We start from the raw sequence: 26,193 nt of genomic DNA, 5'->3' as shown, positions 1-26,193 counted from the left end.
GTCTTCGAAAGCCAAGTTAACAAACAGATCACCGACCATTTCGAATCCCACCGTACCTTCTCCGCTATACAATCTGGTTCCCGAGCTCGTCATGGGTGCACCTCAGCCACGCTCAAGGTCCTAAACAATATCATAACCGCCATCGATAAAAGACAATACCGTGCAGCCGTATTCATTGACCTGGCCAAGGCTTTCGACTCTTGTCAATCACCACATTCTTATCGGCAGACTCAATAGCCTTGGCTTCTCAAATGACTGCCTCGCCTGGTTCACCACCTACTTCTCAGACAGAGTTCAGTGTGTCAACTTGGAGGGGCTGTTGTCCAGACTTCTGGCCGTCTCTATGGTGGTGCCACAGGATTCAATTCTCGGGCTGACTCTTTTCTCTGTATACATCATTGATGTCGCTCTTGCTGCTGGTGATTCTCTGATCGACCTCTACGCGGATGCCACCATTCTGTATACTTCTGGCCCTTCTTTGGACACTGTGTTAACAAACCTCCAGACGAGCTTCAATGCAGTACAACTCTCCTTCCGTGGCCTCCAACTGCTCTTAAATGCAAGTAAAACTAAATGCATGCTCTTCAACCGATCACTGCCCGCACCTGCCCGCCTGTCCAGCATCACTACACTGGACGGTTCTGACTTAGAATATGTGGACAACTACAAACTCACACTAAGCATCTCCAATCCAAAATTAAATCTAGAATCAGCTTCCTATTTCGCAAACAAAGCATCCTTCACTCATGCTACCAAACATACCCTCGTAAAACTGACTATCCTACCAATCCTTGACTTCGGCGATGTCATTTACAAAATAGCCATATTGGATGCAGTCTATCACAGTGCCATCCATTTTATCACCAAAGCCCCATATACTACCTACCACTGCGACCTGTATGCTCTTGTTGGCTGGCCTTCGCTTCACATTCCTCACCAAACCCACTGGCCCCTGGTCATCTATAAGTCTGTGCTTGGTAAAGCCCCGCCTTATCTCAGCTCACTGGTCACCATAGCAGCACCCCCCCCATAGCACGCGCTCCAGCAGGTATATTTCACTGGTCACCCCCAAAGCCAATTCTTCCTTTGGCTGCCTTTCCCTCCAGTTTTCTGCTGCCAATGACTGGAAAAAATTGCAAAAATCACTGAAGCTGGAGACTCATATCTCCCTCACTAACTTTAAGCATCAGCTGTCAGAGCAGCTCACAGATCATTGCACCTGTACATAGCCCATCTGTAAATAGCCCATCTGTAAATAGCCCATCCAATTATCTCATCCCCATATTGTTATTTATTTTTTGTCTCCTTTGCACCCCAGTATCTGTACTTGCACATTCATCTTCTGCACATCTATCACTCCAGTGTTTAATTGCTATATTGTAATTACTTTGTCACTACGGCCTATTTATTGCGGTAGTGACCTAACCTTACCTCATTTGCACACACTGTATATAGATTTTTTCTATTTTGTTATTGACTGTACGTTTGTTTATTCCATGTGTAACTCTGTGTTGTTGTTTGTGTTGCACTGCTTTGCTTTATCTTGGCCAGGTCGCCGTTGTAAATGAGAACTTGTTCTCAACTTGCCTACCTGGTATAATAAAGGTGAAAAAATAAAAAATAATGTACCTGCAAGCACTGAATGGTGATTGAGCACCTAATTTTGTAGCCTGGGCCTAGCCAGTCCAGTGTTACTTTTCCACTCTCTCATTGTAAGGTCATCGTACAGAATCCCTTTTCATATTTGCAATGCATAATGCATATTTTTTTTTTTTACCTTTCATTTAACTAGGCAAATCATTTAAGAGCAAATTCTTACTTTTCAATGACGGCCTACACCGGCCTAACCCGGACGACGCTGGGCCAGTTGTGTGCTGCCCTATGGGACTCCCGCTCACAGCCGGATGGGACATAGCCCGGGATCAAACCAGGGTCTGTAGTCACTCCTCTAGCACTGAAATGCAGTGCCTTAGACCGCTGCGCCACTCGGGAGCTGGATGTGCTCTTTAATACAGTATATGTGCTCTTTAATACAGTATATGTGCTCTTTAATACAGTATGTGCTCTTTAATACAGTATTATTGCACTCATCACTAACTGTACAGTATCATTGTCTTTATTACCTTATTCTGTGACCCTTCATGTAAATACTGGTCGACAAATGAGGCTCATACCCACACACTTTGTCATAGAGAGTATGGCTTTATTATGCGGTCCTTTGTAGTAGAGCTGGGAATTGCCATGGACCTTGCAATATTATCATGATACTTAGGTGCCGATACAGTATGTATTGCGACTCTCACGATTTTATATGTTTTGGGATTCGATACTGTGATTTTATTGCGATTCAACGTTCCAAACATATTGTTAACCATATGTCTGCTGCAGAGGGATGAGAGAACACGTTTTGATCAGTCATGGAAATGAAATCTCTGAAAACAAATTGACTCCGAGTTTTGGTAAAGGTACAGCCAACTAGCAAAAATAATATTGTGACATTGTCAAAACAATACGATATATCGTAAAAAATAATATCCAGATATGCAACTGTATCGAGTTATGTATTCCCCCCCATCACTACTTCGTAGCTCAGTTGGTAGAGCATGGCAATTGTAATGCCAGGGTAGGGGGTCCGATTCCCGGGACACCCATATGTAAAATGTTGCACGCATGACTGTAAGTCGCTATGGATAAATGTGTCTGCTAAATGGCATGTATTATATTTATAACTCTGTGTCCCTTTAAACAAAGATACAAGGAGCTACACACACACACACAAAATCCTTTGTAGAAACTAGCCTAGCGTACCTCTGCAGTCTCTAACTCTCTGGTCTGATGTGAATCTCTGGGTGATTGTCTGTGGTCTAGGAGCCAGTGATTGGTCTAGGAGCCAGTGATTGATGCCCTCTGAGGCAGGCAGCAGTGTGAGAGAGTGTTCCACACCCAGAGTAGGGATCAGCAGGCTTAGTAAGCCTCTCTTTGTCTGTGATTCATCCTCTCCACATGCTCATATACTATAGAGCGGCAGGTAAGAGGCTTTTAACCCCACCGTCTCAATGAGAGGCTCATTCTACTGCTGTTAGTATAACAAGCCAGCTCTTGTCGGATATTATCAACAATATTATTAGAAGCGGGTATGTGTGAATCATGAAGGGGAAAAGACTAAAGAGGATTTTTATTTTGACTGTGTGATGATTATAAGGATGATGTTTTCCGTCCTGAAGAGTGGATGTCATTATAGTAATTACAAAATCTTTTAAAATCCTCCACGACAACTCCGCAGAAATGATGAGCCAGTCACACACACACACACACAAATTCATGAGACTTTAATTCCCAGGGTCCCAGAATATGTTCATCTTGGCCTGCATACATTTCCCTGTGCTCCAGGAGTATAATGCCTAGCTAGAGGAGACAGACATGCACACCCTGAACCCTTGTCTTTCTCTGTGCGCCCGGCCGTAGGAGTACCATGCCCAGCTGGAGGAGATGCAGGTCACCATCCGGCAGCTGGAGGAGGACTTGTCTGCCGCCAGGCGCCGTAGTGACCTGTACGAGTCAGAGCTCCGAGACTCCCGGAACACCAGCGAGGAGCTCAAGAGGAAGGCTGTGGACTACCAGCAGAGGATCCAGAAGGTGTGTGAATACTGAGTAGGACCTCCATGGAGGTGAATGCAGGTGCAGTCTGAATGCTAACATGTCGGATTTCTGTCCCCAAGGCGAAGGAGCAGGGTAAAGCTGAGGTGGAGGAGCTCCTTTCCAAACTGGAGAAGGTATGCCGTCCTGTCCATGGGTGAACTGTATTGTGGATTACTCTTCAAAAATCTTTGGGTGTCGAATCGTCGTTTTGTATAGTCCCATAGAGAATGAAATGGATAATATCAATAATTGATGTATTGCCTTGCACTGATGCGTTTTGGCCTCAGCCTTCTGCAGAGATTAGGTCCCATTATTAATAGATACATTTCACACATTGACATTACAGTCAGCTAATCTTTCATACTGTTTTTCAGACCAATGCGGAACAGCAAGTAAAAATCCTGGAACTCCAAGACAAACTCTCCAAGGTATATTTTCTAAAGTACATAGCGCACACACACACACAGGGGTCCTGGATGTCACCGTAGAATAGCTTCGTGAGCCCAAATGAATGGTTAGTCATCAGCTGTCACCACTGTGGTCCAATACACAGTTGCACATACAGTTGAAGTCGGAAGTTTACATACACTTAGGTTGGAGTCATTAAAACTCGTTTTTCAACCACTCCACAAATTTCTTGTTAACAAACTATAGTTTTGGCAAGTCGGTTAGGACATCTACTTTGTAAACTTCTGTCTCACTGGGAATGTGATGAAAGAAATAAAAGCTCAAATAAATCATTCTACTATTATTCTGACATTTCACATTCTTAAAATAAAGTGGTGATCCTAACTGACTGATTTGTGAAAATGTAATTGGCTCAGGTGTATGTAAACTTCTGACTTCAACTGTAGCTTTGAATAGCTTCTGATGTAATCAGTCATTGACATTCACAGTTCACTGAAGTTGTGGGTACAAACGTTTCTTGGCTAAATGGCAGTGCCATTTATTTATATTGTGTCATGCCCTTGCTGCCTGTGTTCTTGGGAATAAAAAGGCATGAATCCTAATGGGCTTTGTTGTCTCCACACAATGTCTAATTTGACTCTTGACCCCCAGGCGGTGAAAGCCAGTACAGAAGCCACAGAGCTGCTGCAGAACATCCGGCAGGCTAAAGAACGTCTGGAGCAGGAGCTTGAGCGGCTGCGCGGCAAGGCCGACCCCAGTGACTCCCTCCGACGACGTCTCAGAGAGACCGAGGTACGGTTGCTCATGTGTTGTGTTTATGTAAAAAATGTATTTGTTTTTAATTGTAATGATTTATTGTGTTACATCCATGTACTGTGTTTCAGTCACAGGAGGTAGGTGGCACCTTAATTGGGGAGGACGGGCTGGTGTTTATGGCTGGAACGGGATTAGTGGAATGGTATCAAACACATGGGTTCTATGCGCTTGATGCCATTCCATTCACTGCGTTCCAGGCGTTATTATGAGTCGTCCTCCCCTCAGCAGCCTCCACTGATTTCAGTGTTGTTGACAGTCATGTGGGTATTATTAAGAACTTGTTGTGTGTCCTGCAGGAGGGCAGGAAGACCCTGGAGAACCAGGTGAAGCGTCTGGAGATGGTGGAGCGACGAGAGAACAAGCTGAAGGATGACATCCAGACTAAATCCCAGCAGATCCAGCAGATGGCTGATAAGATCCTGGTGAGAGCCAAGGGATAAGTCCCCTCTTAATACCCTGACCCCCCCCCTCCACTCCTCTATCCCTCTCTATACTACCTTTATCCTAGAGCATAGATTAAAGCATGCACACACACACACGCATAGGGAATGTCCTGCTTGCTGCCCCATGGCATGCACACACCCATTTCTCTCACTTTGGATGTCCCACCTGCTGTCACGAGCCACAAAGAAACCACGGCTCACACAGTCGACGTCTTTCTTGACGCGCACCGGCCCGGGCTGCATGCCAACATGAACGGCCACCGCTACCACCGTGTCATGGATAAACAGCTCTTCCAAGCAAGTGTCTCTGTCATGGACTGAGTGACAGTGTGGATAGTGCTTTCTTCCATATTTTGTTGTTTCATTTTGTAGGTCTTTGTTGTTACCTTGCATGATATATGGTGTGTGTGTGTTTGTTTGTACAGGAGCTGGAGGAGAACTTGAGGGAGACCCAGTCAACAGCCCAGCGGATGGAGGCTCACCTGGTCCAGAAGGAGAGGCTCTATGAGGACAAAATTAAGGTAGAGAGGACTTTTTAAGTCAGCCTGCAAATCATGGTCTCAAGGATATCTTTATGTATTGAAAAGTGTGGCCAAGTGAGCGTACTAGTGACTTGGCTTTCTCTGTCCCCCTGAACTAGGTGTACTGTTCGATTGGGGCACACCATAGCAAAACAGTTTGCAACAGAAATAAATACATCTGTGTTCTTATTGGACAAGGTCAGGTAGTACCTTCGCATTGCACTACTCAGTTTCAAAACATTTTGAACACTGCCCAGGTTCTGGAGGCCCAGATGAAGGTGGACCTGGCAGACAAGGAGAGCCTGGAGTCCAAACGGGCCCAGCACGAGGAAGAGGCCCGGGAGAAATGTAAACTCCTCAGTGAACAGAAAGCGGTAAGGCCAATTTTCATAAGGAGTAATATAACTAATACAATATGTTTGACTTCTTTCTCTCTGCTAGGCTTATCAGTTCTGCTCAAGCAGGGAAACTGTGCTGAAAGACAAAAAAATGAAACAAGGTGCAGCTGGAGAAGTCAACTAGCATACTTGCTTTATACTTTTTAATTGACTGCGCTCTTTGATTGTAGCCTGTTCCTTACTATATTGCTGCGCAGATTCTCCATAGAGTACTTGCAGGGCAGTACAGTCAACACTGTTTGTTTTTTTGTGAGGGGGGAAATCTCTGCGAATATCAATGTGGTGACTGCAGCTAATAGAGGAGATGGGAAAATTGTATGACTCACATAGGCTACATGTTATAGAACAGCAGTGAGCCAATTAGACTCCCAATTATGGGGCCGTGTGGGCGAGAGCCTCCGAGACTTCTGCCACAGCTTTTGTTTGTTTGAGGACAGATTCTCTGACATGTTTATGGGCTAAGTTTTTTTTTGTTTTTTTGTTTGGCGCTCCACTCAATTTGTCGAAGGGAATGCTGTCAAGACTGAGATTTTAATTCGGAGTATTCCATTACATGGGGTCACTGCAAAGTCCAAGCTTAAGTCTATAATCTAGTTAACGTGATCGACTTGAGTTATCTACCGCTAATAGGCTTTATGATCAGAGCCAGACAACATTTGACATTGACAGAAAGGGTTTTTGGTCTGAATGTAACATTAGCCTATGTATTAGTTTAGCATTTCAGTACAGGGCAAGTCCACGGTAACAGAGCAACACTGAGATGTACGTCAAAACAAAAACCAATGATTGCCAAGTTAAACGAACCATACAACTCTATACACAATCACACCGTTACCTCATCACACCGTTACCGTCGAATTGCTCTACAGTAGCTACGTTCAGAGCCATATATTTAATGATATGGCTTTTATATTTACACCCTGTCTGAATATATGGCTCTGGCTACAAATTTCAACCACCAAAAAAGTTTTTTTCCAGATGTCTATTTTCATGGAAATGATAAACAATCAACACATCTTTTTGTGTGCGATGTACAAATGCGGTCAAATATATTGTCACCCTTGCATTTTACATTAGAGTGCAATGGAGCAGGATGTTCTGTATTTTTCTTTTCAAAACTGGTTGGATGCCTATTTTTTACCTATAGGCACCTGCAACATATCACAGGTGAGAGAGATTACACAGCAAACGAGAATCATTGCCTGTGCAAACATATACTCGTGTAAACACCCACAGTTTTCAATGTCAACTTATTTTAGAAGAAAGACTACAAGGGTGCTGATACATTTGACCACATCTGTAAGCTGTAATCGTGCTTATTCGTAAATAGATAGAATCACATTGCATCCATGTCTCCATTATTCACACCCTGGCACAATTTTCACATTATGTTCCCTTAAATTGAAATGGAGGTGGGGGAAAAATCCTTAATTTGATTTCATGGATCTAAGTGTTGTTTGTGTTGCAATTCCCTTTTTCCAGACCATCAACGCCATGGACTCCAAGATGAAGAATCTGGAGCAGCGGATCACCGAGCTCTCTGAGGCCAACAAGTTAGCCGCTAACAGTAGCATCTACACTCAGAAAAACATGTGAGTACTAACAGTAGCATCTATACCCAGAACAAAAACATGTGAGTACTAACCGTAGCATCTATACCCAGAACAAAAACATGTGAGTACTAACAGTAGCATCTACACTCAGAAAAACATGTGAGTACTAACAGTAGCATCTACACTCAGAAAAACATGTGAGTACTAACAGTCGCATCTATACCCAGAAAAACATGTGAGTACTAACAGTCGCATCTATACCCAGAACAAAAACATGTGAGTACTAACAGTCGCATCTATACCCAGAAAAACATGTGAGTACTAACAGTCGCATCTATACCCAGAACAAAAACATGTGAGTACTAACCGTAGCATCTATACCCAGAACAAAAACATGTGAGTACTAACCGTAGCATCTATACCCAGAACAAAAACATGTGAGTACTAACAGTAGCATCTATACCCAGAACAAAAACATGTGAGTACTAACCGTAGCATCTATACCCAGAACAAAAACATGTGAGTACTAACCGTAGCATCTATACCTAGAACAAAAACGTGTGAGTACTAACAGTAGCATCTATACCCAGAACAAAAACGTGTGAGTACTAACCGTAGCATCTATACCCAGAACAAAAACATGTGAGTACTAACAGTAGCATCTACACTCAGAAAAACATGTGAGTACTAACAGTCGCATCTATACCCAGAAAAACATGTGAGTACTAACAGTAGCATCTACACTCAGAAAAACATGTGAGTACTAACCGTAGCATCTATACCCAGAACAAAAACATGTGAGTACTAACCGTAGCATCTATACCCAGAACAAAAACATGTGAGTACTAACCGTAGCATCTATACCCAGAACAAAAACATGTGAGTACTAACCGTAGCATCTATATCCAGAACAAAAACATGTGAGTACTAACCGTAGCATCTATACCCAGAACAAAAACATGTCAGTGTGGCGGTCTTTAGAATAGCTTTATTTTCCCATGAGGGAACTTCTTATTTGGAGTGGTTCAAAAGACAATAAACATAGCAGGCCACGCAGTACACCTACTAGGCACAAATCGTAGTCTCACCAGACAGACATACCCGCCTGAGGACAAAGTTATACAAATAAACATATTTATCATACCAATGATCCCAAACTCTGAGTGATGTTTCACATTTTTACTCAGTGAAGATGTACCAGCTGAATACATAGATTCAATACAGTGCAGTGTCCGTTAATACCCTTAGCTCTCACCCCCTCCCTTCCACAAAGATGTACTTCAGTACTTTTCCATCACCCAGGATTTCTCTGTGCTCCTCCGTGCATATCACAGGCTTATCATTCAGGAGAGGCCTTGAGTTATCGGGAGAACACATTCCTGCAGTCAACTACATAATTACACTTCTCATACACAGAGATTTAACCTAACTCTCATTTCTATCTCTAAGGATATATCAAAATGGTATATTCATACTAAGAGAATATAATGATATAAAACAGTAACTTACAATCTATCAGGACAATACAACATTTTAAACCTTCATGTGCAATAGTGTAGCACTTCCCTTGGTTAGCAATCTCAGGCTAGCAAAACCAAAGAGTTGGTGATCTTGTAGCAGTCTGATGTAGCATTGCATTATGTTCACAGCAACATTTATGGAGATGAGCAGCGGCTATGGACAATCCATGCCCCTCAATCCACTACTGTCTCCTCCCCCACCGACTTGTTGCCCCAGCTAGCCCCTCTTGACAGAGTAGCTAGCTAGGCTCTCTCTGCTAGTGGCAATTGCATCCTGCATGGATACCTGGGGATCAGACAAAATGCTAAACGGTCCTTTGGTTGGCACCTTTTTATGTTGTTCATTAGTTGGTACTACCACTTCTATGCACTGCACATGCATTTTTACATATATTGTATGCATAAAGTCAAAGTCAACAAAACAGACAGGAGACGGAACTGACACCAGCCATCGCCATTACAGCACCAGAAAACCAAATAAAAAAAGACTCCACACCAAACTAAACTCCATCTCCCTCAGTTCTCTTTACATCATATCATTCCCACCCTATCCCTTCAGAGAACCAAAGTTGCATACGTAACCAGACAAGTTTACTGTTGTTACCCAAAGAATGCATTTTTTGGTTGAAACCTCAATGGTCTCCCTCTCTCTGTCTGACTGTGGTTGTGGCAGGAAAGCCCAGGAGGAGATGATTTCGGAGCTGAGGCAGCAGAAGTTCTACCTAGAGTCCCAGGCGGGGAAGCTGGAGGCCCAGAACGCCAAGCTGGAGGAGCACCTTGAGAAGATGAGTCAGCAGGAGCAAAGCAAGAGGAGCCGTCTGCTGGAGCTGGAGACCAGACTCCGAGAGGTCAGAGTTGAATAAAATGTATTGATCCCCAGAGGGGAATTTGGATAAATAGGGGAGAAGCCAGGAAAGAGAAGGGCCCCCTGTATTGTACACAGTAAGACTATGGGCTGGCTTCCCAGACATTGATTAAGCTAAGACAATGAAGCATATTTGTGCTTTTGAAATTGGTTTTGTTGTCCAGGGCAAAGCTTAATCCGTGTCTGGGAAACCAGGCCAAAAAGTGTTGACTTTGGCTGGCATTTACACAAAGCTACTTGCATGCAACTTCAGTTTCAAGTAATACAGTGCCTTCGGAAGATATTCAAACCCCTTTCCACATTTTGTTACGTTACAGCCTCATTCTAAAATTGATTAAATATAATTTTTTTCCTCATCAATCTGCACACAATACCCCATTTTTAAATTTACATTATTTTGCCCCTTTTTCTCCCCAATTTCGTGTATCCAATTGGTAGTTACAGTCCTGTTCCATCGCTGCAACTCCCTACGGACTTGGGAGAGGTGAAGGTCGAGAGACGTGCATCCTCCGAAACACAACCCAGTCAAGCCGCACTGCTTCTTGACACATTGCCCGCTTAGCCCGGAAGCCAGCCGTACCAATGTGTCGGAGGAAGCACTGTACACCTGGCGATCGTGTCAGCGTACATTGCGCCCGGCCTGCCTCAGGAGTCGCTAGTTAAACACTGAAATAAGACATTTACATAGGTATTCAGACCCTTTACTCTGTACTTTGTTAAGCACCTTTGGCAGTAATTAGAGCCTTGAGTCTTCTTGGGTATAACGCTACAAGCTTGGCACATCTGCAGATCCTCTCAAGCTCTGTCAGGTTAGCTGGGGAGCGTTGCTGTACAGCAATTTTCAGGTCTCTCCAGAAATGTTAGATCGGGTTCAAGCCCGAGCTCTGGCTGAGCCACTCAAGGACATTCAAAGATTTGTCCTGTTGGAAGGTGAACCTTCGACCCAGTCTGAGGTCCGGAGTGCTCTGGAGCAGGTTTTCATCTCTCAATACTTTGCTCCGTTCATCTTTCCCTCAATCCTGACTAGTCTCCCAGTCCCTGCCGCTGAAAAACATCCCCACAGCATGATGCTGCCACCACCATGCTTGGGATGGTGCCAGGTTTTCTCTAGATGTGACACTTGGCATTCAGGCCAAATATCTTGGTTTCATCAGACCAGAGAATCTTGTTTCTCATGTTCTGAGAGTCCTTTAGGTGCCTTTTTGTAAACTCCAAGTGGGATGGCATTTGTGTATTTTACTGAGGAGTGGTTCCGTCTGGTCACTCTACCATAAAGGCCTGATTGGTGGAGTGCTGCAGAGATGGTTGTCCTTCTGGAAGGTTCTCCCATCTCCACAGAAGCACTCTTGAGCCATGTCAGAGTGACCATCAGGTTCTTGGTCAACTCCCTGACAAAGGCCCTTCTCCCCTGATTGCTCAGTTTGGTCGGGCGGCCAGTTCTAGGAAGAGTCTTGGTGGTTCCAAACTTCTTCCATTTAAGAATGATGGAGGCCACTGTGTTCTTGGGGGCCTTCAATGCTCCAGAAAGTTTTTGGTATCCTTCCCGTGATCTGTGCCTCGACACAATCCTGTCTCGGAGCTCTATGGACAATTCGTTCGACCTCATGGCTTGGTTTTTGCTCTGACATGCACTGTCAACTGTGGGACCTTTTTATATAGACCGGTGTGTGTCTTTCCAAATCATGTCCAATCAATAGAATTTAACACAGGTGGACTCCAATCAAGTTGTAGAAACATCTCAGTGATGATCAATGGAAACAGTATGCACCTGAGCTCAATTTTGAGTCTCCTAGCAAACGGGCTGAATACCTATTTAAATAAGGTATTTCTGTTTTTAATTTTTAATAAATCAGCAAAAATGTCTAAACCTGTTTTTGATTTGTCATTATGGGGTATTGTGTGTAGATTGCTGAGGATTTTTTATATATTTTTTAATCCATTTTAGAATAAGTCTAACTTAACAAAATGTGGAAAAAGTCTGAATACTTTCCGAAGGTACAGTATTTCACCTCAAGCACTGTTCTAAAGAAACAATTCATGAAACAAGGTGCAGTTAATTTACCCACACCCTTGTATTATCCGATCAAATCCAAAGCAATGCCATGACCCTTTAACCTCTGACCCGTCAACCTTTGGTGTTCTAGATGGGCCTGGAGCACGAAGAGCAGAAGCTGGAGATCAAGCGCCAGGTGACGGAGTTGACGTTGTCGCTGCAGGAGCGGGAGTCCCAGATTAGCGGGCTGCAGGCAGCACGCCACGCCCTGGAGAACCAGCTGCAGCAGGCCAAGACAGAGCTGGAGGACACCACCGCCGAGGCCGAGGAGGAGATCACTGCCCTCAGGGTGAGAGGAAAGGACGTTGGCAGGTCAACGGGACAAGTCAAGCTGCACAGCTGTATACACACACACACACACACACACAACCTGTCATGTAAATCACACCAGAGGTCAAGACTTTTGTTTATTTTTTTTCAGGCCCACAGAGATGAAATCCAACGCAAGTTTGACGCCCTGAGAGACAGTTGCTCAGTAAGTAACATTTATTGGAATTCCAATTGCAGTAAATGTCAATATAGATTAGAATGTGCGTTCAAGCAATGATTGAACTCCGTTCAGTCGTTGCTTTTGTTCCTCACCCCCACCACCACCAGGTGATCACAGATCTGGAGGAGCAGCTGACCCAGCTGAGCCAGGAGAACGCCGAGCTGAACAGACAGAACTTCTACCTGTCCAAGCAGCTGGACGAGGCCACGGACGAGACGGACGACCGCCTGCAGCTGGGACAGGACGTGGACCGCCTCCGCCGCGAGGTGGCCGACCGAGAGATGCACCTCAACAACCAGAAACAGGTGACGGACGTCTGCTCATCATTTGTTTCCTGTACCTTCCAGAATGTTTAAATGTTTGATTACGTTCCATGACTGCTTGGTCACTTTCAGAAATGTCCTTGTTTTTGAAAGAAAGGCACTTTTTTTTGTCCATTAAAATAATATCAAATTGATCAGAAATACAGTGTAGACATTGTTAATGTTGTAAATGACTATTGTCGCTGGACACGACTGATTTATAATGGAATATCTACATAGGCGTACAGAGGCCCATTATCAGCAACCATCACTCCTGTGTCCCAATGGTACGTTGTGTTAGCTAATCCCAGTTTCTGTGAAGGGGTGACTCCGGGATGCTGGCCTTCTAGGCAGGTTTGCGAAGAAAAAGCCATATCTCAGGCTGGCCAATAAAAAGAAAAGATTAAGATGGGCAAAAGAACACAGACACAAGAACAGAAGAACTCTGCCTAGAAGGCCAGCATCGTGGAGTCACCTCTTCACTGTTGATGTTGAATCTGGTGTTTTGCAGTTAACTATTTTATGAAGCTGCCAGTTGAGGACTTGTGAGGCATCTGTTTCTCAAACTAGACACTCTAATGTACTTGTCCTCTTGCTCAGTTGTGCACCTGAGCCTCCCACTCCTCTTTCTAGTCTGGATAGGGCCAGTTTGCGCCTTTCTGTGAAGGGAGTAGTACACAGCGTTGTATGAGATCTTCAGTTTCTTGGCAATTTCTCACATGGAATAACCTTAATTTCTCAGAACAAGAATAGACTGACGAGTTTCAGAAGAAAGTTCTTGTTTCTGGCCATCAATTAGCTTTTAAAATGATAAACTTGGATTAGTTAACACAATATATCGTTGGCACACAGGAGTGATGGTTGCTGATAATGGGCCTCTGTGCACCTATGTAGATATTCCATTAAAAATCTGCCGTTTCCAGCTTCAATAGTCATTTACAACATTAACAATGTCTACACTGTATTTCTGATCAATTTTATGTTATTTTAATGGACAAAAAATGAGCTTTTCTTCAAAAACAAAAACATTTCTAAGTGACCCCAAACTTTTGAACGGTAGTGTATATACACAGACTCGGCATAGGAAGTGACTAGTGTATCACCTCGTTATTGCAAACGAGAATGAGTTCTCAACTTCTCAATGACTTACCTGGTTACATAAAGGCAAAATCAAACAAGTGACTGGTGTGCCTGTAGAACATTGAGACTCTGAAGACGACGTGCAGCATGCTGGAGGAGCAGGTTGTGGAGCTGGAGAGTCTGAATGATGAGCTGCTGGAGAAGGAGAGACAGTGGGAGGCCTGGAGGGGAGCCCTGGAGGACGAGAAGAACCAGGCCGAGAGGAGGACTCGAGACATGCAGCGCCTGATGGACAACGAGAAGCAGAATAGGTAGACACACACACACACGCACGGCAGATTATCATACACACGTCAAGCAAGCGACATGCATGCATGCGCACAAGCCTCATATATGCACACGTGTCTTACACGCTTCATACATACACACATGCATGACACACACACACAATACAGTACATACAAAGGTTTACATATGCAAATGCCTTCACACACATATACTACAAACCTACTGCTACCCACACACAGCTGTGCGCACACAGGGAGTGTTAATTTTCCATGTGTGTGTAGGTTGCGTGCGGACCAGCGCAGTACCGAGTCCCGCCAGGCGGTGGAGCTAGCGGTCAGGGAGCACACGGCGGAGATCGTGGCTCTGCAGCAGGCCCTGAAAGAACAGAGACTGAAGGCCGAGAGTCTCTCTGATACGGTGAGTCTTGTCTATAGCATGACACTAGCGACGGCAGGTCCATGGGTTTGATTCTCGCTGGGGTCGCATATGTAGAAAAACATCATGTACACACTGTACCGAATCGCTTTGGATAAAAGTGTCTGCCAAATGGCATATATTATATTTTTCTACACAATCTTTGAACTTGTGGTTGTGTGTGTTGTCAGCTGAATGACCTGGAGAAGAAGCACGCCATGCTGGAGATGAACGCCCGCACCCTGCAGCAAAAACTGGAGACGGAGAGGGAGCTGAAGCAGAGGCTGATGGACGAGGTAGAGAGCACTCCGCAAACATTCACACAAACATCAATAAATACGCAATATTGTATTTCATTTACCCAAAGTAAGTAAGCCTTGTCCGAGCCAGGACAGCCCATAGGGCAGGAGCCTGTCTCCTGTTTGTGGTGTGAGGCAGCTTAATGTACAGGTTCCCCCCTGGTCAGGACGCTAGTCCAATTTACACAAAAAGTTACAGAAAATAGCTTTTCGATTGTCTTGGAATGATGTGTGTTGGTGTGGTGACCTCCCCACCACAGCAAGGCAAGCTACAGCAGCAGATGGACCTACAGAAGAGCCACATCTTTCGTCTGACACAAGGCCTGCAGGAGGCTCTAGACCAGACTGACCTTCTGAAGACTGAGAGGACCGACCTGGAGTACCAGCTGGAGAACATCCAGGTAACATTACACTCAGTCCCACTCAGACCGTTTTTAACACCGCTGAGCCCAGATGTTCTCAGCTGGCCTGGGTCGTATTCATTCGGCACCAAACAGACTGAAAAAGGGAGGTGGTCTTGTCCAATAAGAAACGCTTATTTGCGTTTTTTGAAACGCTCAGCTCAGCTCAGCTCTTACAGCTAATTCCATGTGAGACGTTAGCTGGTAGCCTGATGCATTTATATTGACATTGATTCTTTCTCACGCCACAGGCTGTTTATTCTCATGAGAAAGTCAAGATGGAGGGCACCATTTCTCAGCAGACCAAGCTGATTGACTTCCTCCAGGCCAAAATGGATCAGCCCACCAAGAAAAAGAAGGTGAGAGAACGCCGCGATGATGGCGAATGGCGCAGTCTGCATAGGGAGCAGATGGTTGTTGTCCCTGGACGGGGACACACAGGCTCAAACACACACACAATACATCTTAATAATGTTACTGCATGTGAAATGAATGCCACACAAGTCTGTGGCTCCTTCTGAAACTCCAGGTCCCTCGAACTCGAGCTCCCTCTCTCTCCTGCCAGGGTATCTTCGGGCGGCGGCGGGATGAGTTGGCGCCCAATGGGAACGGGGCTGGGGGTTCCGGGGCCCAGGCCCAGCCAGCACTGCCCATGCAGTACAGTGACATGAAGGTGGCCCTGGAGAAGGAAAGGACACGCTGCTCAGACCTGGAGGACGCCCTGCAGAAGATGAGGATAGAGCTGAGATCACTAAGAGAAGAAGGTGGGTGGTGTCGCCAACTATCTTATTACAGGACATACGCCCATATTCATAAAGCCTCTGAAAGCAGGAGTGCTTATCTAGGATCAGGTCCTCCCTGTTCATGCAATAAGGGACGGGCCAATATACCACGGGCAAGGGCTGTTCTTATGCACGTGTAACCGATGTGAAATGGCTAGCTAGTTAGCAGGGTGCGCACTAATAGCGTATAAATCGGTGACGTCACTCGCTCTGAGACCTTGAAGTAGTTGTTCCCCTTGCTCTGCATGGGTCGCGGCTTTTGTGGCGCGATGGGTAACGATGCTTCGAGGGTGGCTGTTGTTGTGCAGAGGGTCCCTGGTTCGAGCCCAGGTAGGGGCGAGGAGAGGGACGGAAGCTATACTGTTACACACAAAGCAGCGGGGTTGGCTGTACACCACAAACACCGGAGGTTCCTTATTCCTATTATAAACTGGTTACCAATGTAATTAGAGCAGTAAAAATAAATGTTTTGTCATACCCGTGGTATACAGTCTGATATACCACGGCTGCCAGCCAGTCAGCATTCAGGGCTCGAACCACCCAGTTTATAATATTAATTATTATCGAACAGGCCAAACTGATCCTAGGTCAGCACTCCTGTGAGTTGTTTGTGAACCAATGTCCTGATGATTGTCATAGTGTTTGGTTCAAATCCTTGTATCCCTTCCTTGAACTTCTCACTGATCTGACATATTAGGGGGAGCAGTCCAGTGGAATGCTTACTTTATTTACCCTGTCTTCTTCAGGGAAGTGAGGATACTTTTTGGAAGTATTTCAACAGGGTGATTGTATATTAATGATGGAGACGATGTACAGGAAGCAATGTTTCTGGTGTGTCGAAGTGTGCCAGGTGTTGCCAAAAGCTTAACGGTTCCTCCCTCCCTTCCAGCGGCCCATTTTAAAGCCTCAGAGCACGCCCCGGCCACGCCAGCCTCCGCCCGCCAGCAGATCCTCATGTCGGCCATCGTCAAGTCCCCCGAGCGCCAGCCCAACCCCAGCAGCCTCCTGGCACCCTCTAGCTCTGCGCGATGCAAGGAGAGCTCCACGCCCGAAGGTAAGTCCCACAGCCCCTGCTCTCGGTGTGTGTGTCTCCTCTCTCTCTATCTCTATATATAGAGAACTCTTAATTTTCTTTCTCTCTCATTCTGCTCACAGAGAAGCGAAGGGTAACTTTTGAAAGTAAGTGTATTCCCAGTTTGAAACTGTTGTGAAGAGGTAACCATCTTCCATCTCATTGTGCTTGTTGTTTTCATCAAGTAAAATGTTAGCTGTCACATGCTCCAAATACAACAAGGCTTCCTTATGAGCTCTTTCCCAGCAATGCAGTTAAAAAGCAAGAACATTTACAAATAGATAACAATAAAATAGTAACACAATAAAATAACATTAACGAGGCTATATATAGCCTATACACACAAGGCGTACCGTTACTGGTGTACGAGGTCGTTGTGGTGATTGATTGATTGAGGTAATACTCTATGTACAGTTGAAGTCAGAAGTTTACATACACTTAGGTTGGAGTCATTCAAACTCGTTATTCAACCACTCTACACATTTCTTGTTAACAAACTATAGTTTTGACAAGTCGGTTAGGACATTTACTTTGTGCATGACACAAGTAATTTTTCCAACAATTGTTTACAGACAGATTATTTCACTTTAAATTCACTGTATCACAATTCCAGTAGGTCAGAAGTTTACATACACTAAGTTGACTGTGCCTTTAAACAGCTTGGAAATTCCAGAAAATTATGTCATGGCTTTAGAAGATTCTGATAGGCTAATTGACATCATTTGAGTCAATTGGAGGTGTACCCGTGGATGTATTTCAAGGCCTACTTTCAAACTCAGTGCCTCTTTGCCTGACATCATGGGAAAATCAAAGGAAATCAGCCAAGGCCTCAGAAAATAAATTGTAGACCTCCACAAGTCTGGTTCATCCTTGGGACCAATTTCCAAATGACTGAAGGTACGACGTTCATCTGTACAAACAATAGTACGCAAGTATAAACACCATGGGACCACGCAGCCGTCATACCGCTCAGGAAGGAGACGCTTCCTGTCTCCTAGAGATGAACGTACTTTGGTGTGAAAAGTGCAAATCAATCCCAGAACAACAGCAAAGGACCTTGTGAAGATGCTGGAGGAAACAGGTACAAAAGTATCTATATCCACAGTAAATCGAGTCCTATGTCAACATAACCTGAAAGGCTGCTCCGCAATTAAGGAGCCACTCCTCCAAAACCGCCATAAAAAAGCCAGACTACGGTTTGCAACTGCACATGGGGACGAAGGTCATACTTTTTGGAGAAGTCCTCTGGTCTGATGAAACAAAAATAAAAATGTTTGGGCATAATGACCATCGTTGTGTTTGAAGGAAAAAGGAGGAAGCTTGCAAGCCGAAGAACACCATCCAACCGTGAAGCACGGGGGTGGCAGCATTATGTTGTGGGGGTGCTTTGCTGCAGTAGGGGCTGGTGCAATTCACAAAATAGATGTCATCATGAGGAAAGAAAATTATGTGGATATATTGAAGCAACATCTCAAGACATCAGTCAGGAAGTTAAAGCTTGGTAGCAAATGGGTCTTTCAAATGGACAATGACCCCAAGCATACTTCCAAAGTTGTGTCAAAATGGCTTAAGGACAAAAAAGTCAAGGTATTGGAGTGGCCATCACAAAGCCCTGACCTCAATCCCATAGAAAATGTGTGTGCAGAACTGAAAAGGCGTGTGCGAGCAAGGAGGCCTGAGCAAGGAAACCTGACTCAGTTACACCAGCTCTGTCAGGAGGAATGGGCCAAAATTCACCCAACTTATTGTGGTAAGCTTGTGGAAGGCTATCCGACACATTTGTGTTAAACATGTTAAATCATTTAAAGGCAAGACACTCAATTAGTATTTGGTAGCATGTAAACATCTGACCCACTGGGAATGTGATGAAGGAAATAAAAACTGAAATTAATCATTCTCTCTACTATTATTCTGACATTTCACATTCTTAAAATGAAGTGGTGATCCTAACTGACCTAAGACAATTTTTACTTGGATTAAATGTCAGGAATTGTGAGAAACTGAGTAAATGTATTTGGCTAAGGTGTATGTAAACTTCCGACTTCAACTGTACATTTTGGTTTGGTGATTGATTGATGTACTATGTACATGTAGAAAGTGGGTAAAAGCAGAACGTCTGGGTAGCTGTCTAATTAACTGTTCAACGGTCTTATGGCTTTGGGGTAGAAGCGGTTCAGGAGCCTTTTGCTCCCAGACTTAGTACTCCGGTACCGGTTGCTGTGAGGTCGTAGCGAGAACAGACTTCAACTTGGGTGGCAGGAGTCTGACAATTTTTAGGGCCTTCCTCTGACACCGCCTGGTATAGAGGTCACGGATGGCAGGGAGCTCAGCCCAAGTAATGTACTGGGACGTGTGCACTACCTTCTGTAGCGCCTTGCGGTCGGATGCCGAGCAGCAGACAGTCAAAATGCTCTCAGTCGTGCAGCTATATAACTTTTTGAGGATCTAAGGGCCCATCTTTTCAGCCTCCTGAGGTGGAAGAGGCTTTGTCGTGCCCTCTTCACGACTGTGTTGGTGTGTTTGGACCCTGAGTCCTTAATGATGTGGAAACCGAGGAACTTGAAGCTGTCTCCACTCCAGCCCCGTTGTTGTGAATGGGGGCGTGTTCGGCCCTCCGTTTCCGGTAGTCCACCATCTGCTTCTTTTGTCTTGCTAATTAATGTCGAGGGAAAGGTTTTTGTCCTGGCACCACATTGCCAGGTCTCTAACTTCCTCCCTGTAGGCTGTCTCATCATCGTCGGTGATCAGGCCTGCCATCGTTGTGTCGTTGTTAGGTACCAGTGTGCGGCAACACAGTCGTGGGTGAACGTGAAGTACAGGAGAGGGCTAAGCACGCACCCCTGGGGGCCCCCGTGTTGAGGGTCAGTGTGGCGGATGTGTTGTTGCCTACCCTCACCACCTGGGGGCAGCCCGTCAAAGTCCAGTATCCAATTGCAGAGGGAGGTGTTTAATCCCAGGGTCCTTAGTTTAGTGCTGATCTTGTAGGGTAGTATGGTGTTGAATGCTGAGCTGTAGTCAATGAACAGCATTCTCACGTACAGTACGTGTTCCTTTTGTCCAGGTGGGAAAGTGCATTAGAGATTGTGTCATCTGTGGATCTATTGGGGCGGTATGAGAATTGGAATGGGTCCAGGGAGTCTGGGATGATGGTGTTGATGTGAGCCATGACCAGCCTTTTTTGAAAGCATTTCATGGTGTCAGATGTGAGTGCTACGGGGGCAATCGTCATTTAGACAGGATACCTTGGCGTTCTTGGGCACAGGGACTATGGTGGTCTGCTTGAAATGTGGGTATTACACACTGGGTCAGGGAGAGGTTGAAAATATCAGTGAAGACACTTGCCAGCTGGTCAGAGCATGCTCTAAGTACTCACATTGGCTACGGAGAGTGGGATCATCCTCCTCCTTTCAACTGGTTCATGGGGCACATTTACAACGCTAGTCTGCATCTGAGATGCACGTGATGCTGGGCGGGTTATTGACTGAAGGAACAAGTATTGGTATTTAGTAGGGAACAATATGGAGGCAAGAATAGAGAGTGCTTCAGAAGGTTCTCAGGAAAGGCTCCATGCCAGTTGGTAAACAATGTGGGGTTGGCTCTTGGCAAATGTAACCTCCATTAAGTTCTATTGAACTCTGTGCCAAACGCCCTCAAAAAGCAAAGACGGGGTTGCGGTTCAGGACTTCTGGTTTACAGTTGTCAAGACCCAACCCCTGCTGGATTAGAGCCCCAGCAGCACTTTAGACTGGAAAATAAAGTGTGTCCTTTGACCAGCCTTTCTTTCTGCAAAGCGAAGTAGATCTGAAACCATCTCTTTTACAAATACTGTAGTTAAAGTACATAAACCCATTGTCATTTGCATGAATCGACTCATAACCATGGTTATGTCGCTAGAACTGAAAATATGCACGTGCAGAAAATGAATTGCTATGCCTCATATACTACTCTTTGTCTTGCTGTCAAAACATTTTTGCTTTCTCTTGTCAGGAGCTTTTAAGTGACAAAAACAATATGCAAACTATGTGCACAACCGCTGCAAAACTCACTCATTCTAGTTTTCACTCATTGTCACTCTGTTGTTGTAGAGTACGGGCGTCGCGTGAAGGAGAGGATGCACCACAACATCCCCCATCGCTTCACCGTGGGACTCAACATGAGGGCCACCAAGTGTTCTGTCTGCCTGGACACTGTGCACTTTGGACGCCAGGCCGCCACCTGCCTAGGTTAGTAGTCCTAATGGGCTTTACTCTGCCTTTCTTTCTCATTACTGCTACCATAGCACTGCTGTTGCGCTCATGAGCAATGTCCCAGACCACTGCATTATGTTTATTAACTGTGGTTGAAAGAAATAGTTGAAACAAACTTCCCTTTCTTGTGGCCATTACGTTGAATACATAAAAAAATATATATATGTATATTTATTCCCGACACTCGTGTACAGATATGAAGATGCAATGCAACAGAGTACTTGTTTTCAGCCAACATAACTGAAGAAAATCACTCCTCCACAATACATGTATTTCCTTCTCTCTCTTCCTGGTCTTCTGTAGAGTGCAACACCCTCTGCCACCCCAAGTGCTCGCCCTGCCTCCCTGCCACGTGCGGCCTGCCGGCGGAGTACGCCACCCACTTCTCAGAGGCGTTGTGTCGGGAGAAGGCCAGCTCCCCTGCCCTGCAGCTCAAAGAGGCCGCTGGCCACGTTCGCCTGGAGGGATGGATGAAACAACCCAGGTCTGTGTTCTCACAGTAGCATCTTTATTATGGACATTCTTCTGTTTCTACCTACCTTACCTTGCTTTATGTAGAGCACTTTGAGAATTTGTTGGAAAGTGGTTTGAAAATCAAAAGTCTTCCTCCTCCTTTTCATCTTTCTTGGGCATGAGCTCTGGGTAGGGCCCTTGACAGGGAAAATGTAACACCTCTGAATTGTGTGTCTGTCTCTGCAGGAACTCCAAGCGTGGCCAGCAGGGCTGGGAGAGGAAGTACGTGGTGCTGGATGGGACCAAGGTGTCCATCTACGACGCTGAACCCAGAGAAGGTACTGCTCCTTGACTTAACTCGCCTTTCTCTTTCACCAGACTGTTTTGGCAGCGTCTTCATGACCCTTGCCCTCCTGGATCATATTCATTAGGCAACAGTCTAAAATAGAGAGGGTTCTACCTGGACTTGTAGCTGGCCTGGTTGCGTTGCAAAACGTTTTGCTACCGTGTGCCCTAGTAAATGTACTTCTGGTGTGTTTCCAGACTCTCTGAAGCCAGAGGAGGAGTTTGAGCTGTGTCTTCCTGATGGAGAGGTGACCATCCACGGAGCAGTGGGAGCCTCGGAGCTCATCAACACGGCCAAGTCGGGTACAATGCACTTATAGATACTGTACACATGTAGATTAGAGTCCACCGGTGTTTGTCTTGGACAGAAATAAGTGCTGGTACTCGTTTTGTGCCAGTACTGTTTATATTTAGGTGCAGGAGCGCCACAATACGTGTGAGCTAATGTTCTATAAGAGGAACAGGAGCTCAAGCAGTAGAACATTTGAGGTGCCGGTACTCTGCTCCGGTGAGCTCCTGCCCAAGTCAAGCACTGGGATCTACCTGACTAATGCACTTGGAGATCAGAGTAGAGCTTCTGTTTCCCAGAAAACTCCATCTGGAACACACTAAGTTAATGAACACCTGACCTCTCCCTACATCCTAACTTGTGCAAAACTACCTAAACTGATCCTATCTGATGACTCTTTGCAGGAGTAATTGCACAGTCGTCAAGTAGCTAAACTGCTGAGCCTGCCGCTGCTGTTTTGTATTTGAATGTGATCTGTAGTCTCTGTCCCTTCACTCTCGTATCTTGCTTCTGTCTGTGCTTCTGTCTGTGCTTCTGTCTGCTTCTGTCTGTGCTTCTGTCTGTGTGCAGACACCCCGTACATCCTGAAGCTGGAGTCTCACCCACACACCACCTGTTGGCCAGGCCAGTCCCTGTACTTCATGGCTCCAAGCTTCCCAGACAAGCAGCGCTGGGTGGCTGTCCTGGAGTCAGTCGTAGCCGGCAGCAGGGGCTCCAAGGACAAGGTGGAGGCTGACGCGGTGAGTGGACGTGCTTGTGTGCATATCTCGAAAGCCGTCTTCAACCTCTAGTCAGGTTGATATTTGAAGTGTTGTTACTTTCGAGGTCTGCGCCGGAGTTCTCCTACTAGTTTACAGATGGAACCCACACTCAAACATGAGAGAGCAAGACTTTCTTGGTGTTTGCCGAGAGAATAGGGTGTACTCCCACTCAATAGTATCTCTTTCTCTCCCCTCCCCACCCCTTTCCCTCTCTCTTTGTCTGCATGTTGTCCCTCTACCGTCTGTGTCTGTGGATGTTGTCAATGATTTTATGCGTGAATACATATTTTACACACGCTGTATGTGTAAAATACACTGGGGTGTTGTTGACCACACTGTAGACAGCTGTTCCTAAAAGACAGAAGAACCTCTCCCCACTGGTCCAGGTAAAGAGCTGCACGAGCCTCTGCCTTATGCTTGGGCCCAAGCGTATGCTATGATTGACAGAGCATGCAGTAAACACACTTACTGTATACATACCCATGCACACACGCTACACATTCAACGTGTCAGTCACACATATAGTGCAAGCACCCGCTCTCTCGACCCTGAAGAGCAGCCACATACCCACACAATGCAGCACCCATGCAGCGCATGTATGTGAGACAACACTGCTGTGCAGCTTTGTCCGCCGGCGCCGTGCGTGCACGTCCAGAGTCTCAATCGCCACACCCGCCCATGCAGCCCTGCGATACAATTGATCGATGGATTGGTCGATCAATTGGTTTGTCTGGTGTACCATTTTCATTTTGATATCTTCCTGTTTTTCTTTTCTTGCGTAAAATGTTGTATGGAAATCGGAACGTGCTACATAAGTAAAATCGTTGTATTTATTGCAAACCCACCCCCAATTGCCCATATCCATCCCCGTGTCGTCACCTGCTTCACCCCTGCAAACCACTTGCCTCTGTCACGTCCACTGTGTCCTGCAGGCTATATGACCCTCACAACGTCCTGCTTTGACATTAGTAGATACTGGGGGCTTTGTCTTGGTAGAATGCTAGGTTAGGTTTACACGTCACGATTCCCTGACCTGGCCTGTGTTCCTCTCCCTCTCCGACAACAGAAACTGTTGGGTAACTCTCTGCTGAAGCTGGAAGGAGACGACCGACTGGACATTAACTGTACCCTGCCCCTCACCGACCAGGTACGTGTGCGAGTTTTATGCAGGATTGTGCTTCACTATGCATATAGAACCAGGAAACGTACCCAGGGAACTGGGTAAGCGATTGGGAATTGATTTAAATGTTACCTAAAGTTTCACATTGGCTTTCTCTCTCCCCCGCCATAGATAGTTTTGGTTGGCTCTGAGGAGGGTCTGTATGCCCTGAACGTCATTAAGAACAGCCTGACTCACATCCCCGGCCTGGCCTCCGTCTTCCAGATCCAGATTATCAAGGAGCACGACAAGCTGCTCATAATTACTGGTCAGTATTGTACTATTATAGGCTTTAGCTTCGTGAGCTACTGGAAACATGGTCTTGAAAAAATGGACCCCATTTCCTATACCAGGTATATGCGAGTATCAAACCTGGCTTGCCTGCGGGCCTACAGACTTGTGTTAGCTCCCCGAGCTAAAGCCTGATAGAAGGCATGGGCTCTGGGAGTTCAAATCTGTCTTCAGGTATCAGAATTTGTCCTTAGCTGGCTCGCCTGCTTAAATAAAGATTAAATAAACAGGCAAGTTACTCAGCATGCGAGTGTAGTTCACTGAACCATCTCCGCTACAGTACTTGCAGTTTAGCAGTACTGCGATTCTGAATCGTGTTAGTATAGTGCAATAACTGTTGAAACTGATCACAAATGTATGTGTTATATTGGATGGAGGATGCAGTTGGTACTGTATGTGTTTGTTTCTGATATCTGTACCATGTCCCGTCCAGGAGAGGAGCGGGCCCTGTGTCTGGTGGAGATCAAGAAGGTGAAGCAGTCTCTGTCTCAGTCCCATCTCCCAGCCCAGCCAGAGCTCAGCCCATACATCTTTGAGACCGTCAAGGGATGCCACCTCTTCTCCTCTGGCAAGGTGAGCCACCGATTTGCGATTCTTAACTTTTCTTCGTGGATTTTTCACCTTATCGAAATAGGACGAAACAATGTTTTCTGGTGTAAAACTTTGTTTCAATCATAGCAAATTATTCAAGCACCTTTTCATGTTGTCTGTGCCTTCCTCGAAACTGTGGACACAACTGATTACGCTGTATTTCTGGAGTGTGATAGTTCTCCCGACTGTGTTGTTATTGGCCCTTGTGCAGATTGAGAATGGCACGTGTATCTGTGCCGCCATGCCCAACAAGATCACCATCCTGCGCTACAACGACAGCCTCAATAAGTTCTGCATCAGGAAAGAGATTGAGACGTCAGAGCCCTGCAGCTGTATCCATTTCACAGGCTACAGCATCATCATCGGCACCAACAAGTTCTACGAGATGGAGATGAAGCAGTACGTGCTGGAAGGTAGGTCAGCAACTCATCACACAGGATACAACATGTTCAAGGTACACTGTTATCTCGGGATAACTAGGGTGTTATTCATTAGGCACCAAACACACTGAAACTGGGAGAGATTACCTGGTTATTTTTTGTATAATTGGTTGATTGATTGGTGTGGGGACCTCTCTCTTGCAGAGTTCCTGGATAAGAACGATGTGACGTTGGCCTCGGCCATCTTTGCGGCCTCCTCCCACAGTTTCCCCATCTCCATCATCCAGGTCACCCAGGCACCGCAGAAAGACGAGTACCTGCTCTGCTTCCACG

At 45.6% G+C, this 26,193-nt stretch overlaps 1 protein-coding gene across 1 annotated transcript in view; it reads left to right on the top strand.

Annotated features, from left to right (window-relative positions):
- The window catches only part of cita (citron rho-interacting serine/threonine kinase a), a 54,019-nt gene that overhangs the window by 20,072 nt on the left and 7,754 nt on the right, over positions 1-26,193 (top strand). The window contains 29 exon segments of the mRNA XM_024374610.2: positions 3,466-3,636; positions 3,720-3,773; positions 4,014-4,067; positions 4,699-4,839; positions 5,160-5,285; positions 5,732-5,827; positions 6,085-6,201; positions 7,708-7,817; positions 9,972-10,146; positions 12,308-12,505; positions 12,638-12,691; positions 12,814-13,011; positions 14,206-14,399; positions 14,658-14,793; positions 14,982-15,086; positions 15,350-15,490; positions 15,742-15,849; positions 16,056-16,254; positions 17,162-17,326; positions 21,430-21,567; positions 21,895-22,075; positions 22,291-22,382; positions 22,588-22,692; positions 23,249-23,418; positions 24,506-24,586; positions 24,731-24,866; positions 25,323-25,462; positions 25,692-25,893; positions 26,065-26,193. Of these exon segments, the coding sequence (XP_024230378.2) occupies positions 3,466-3,636; positions 3,720-3,773; positions 4,014-4,067; positions 4,699-4,839; positions 5,160-5,285; positions 5,732-5,827; positions 6,085-6,201; positions 7,708-7,817; positions 9,972-10,146; positions 12,308-12,505; positions 12,638-12,691; positions 12,814-13,011; positions 14,206-14,399; positions 14,658-14,793; positions 14,982-15,086; positions 15,350-15,490; positions 15,742-15,849; positions 16,056-16,254; positions 17,162-17,326; positions 21,430-21,567; positions 21,895-22,075; positions 22,291-22,382; positions 22,588-22,692; positions 23,249-23,418; positions 24,506-24,586; positions 24,731-24,866; positions 25,323-25,462; positions 25,692-25,893; positions 26,065-26,193 (3,916 nt within the window).

This window comes from Oncorhynchus tshawytscha, linkage group LG02 (genome assembly GCF_018296145.1).
Source record: "Oncorhynchus tshawytscha isolate Ot180627B linkage group LG02, Otsh_v2.0, whole genome shotgun sequence".
Taxonomy (NCBI): Eukaryota; Metazoa; Chordata; class Actinopteri; order Salmoniformes; family Salmonidae; genus Oncorhynchus; species Oncorhynchus tshawytscha.
This window is presented reverse-complemented; position numbering and strand designations above follow the sequence as displayed.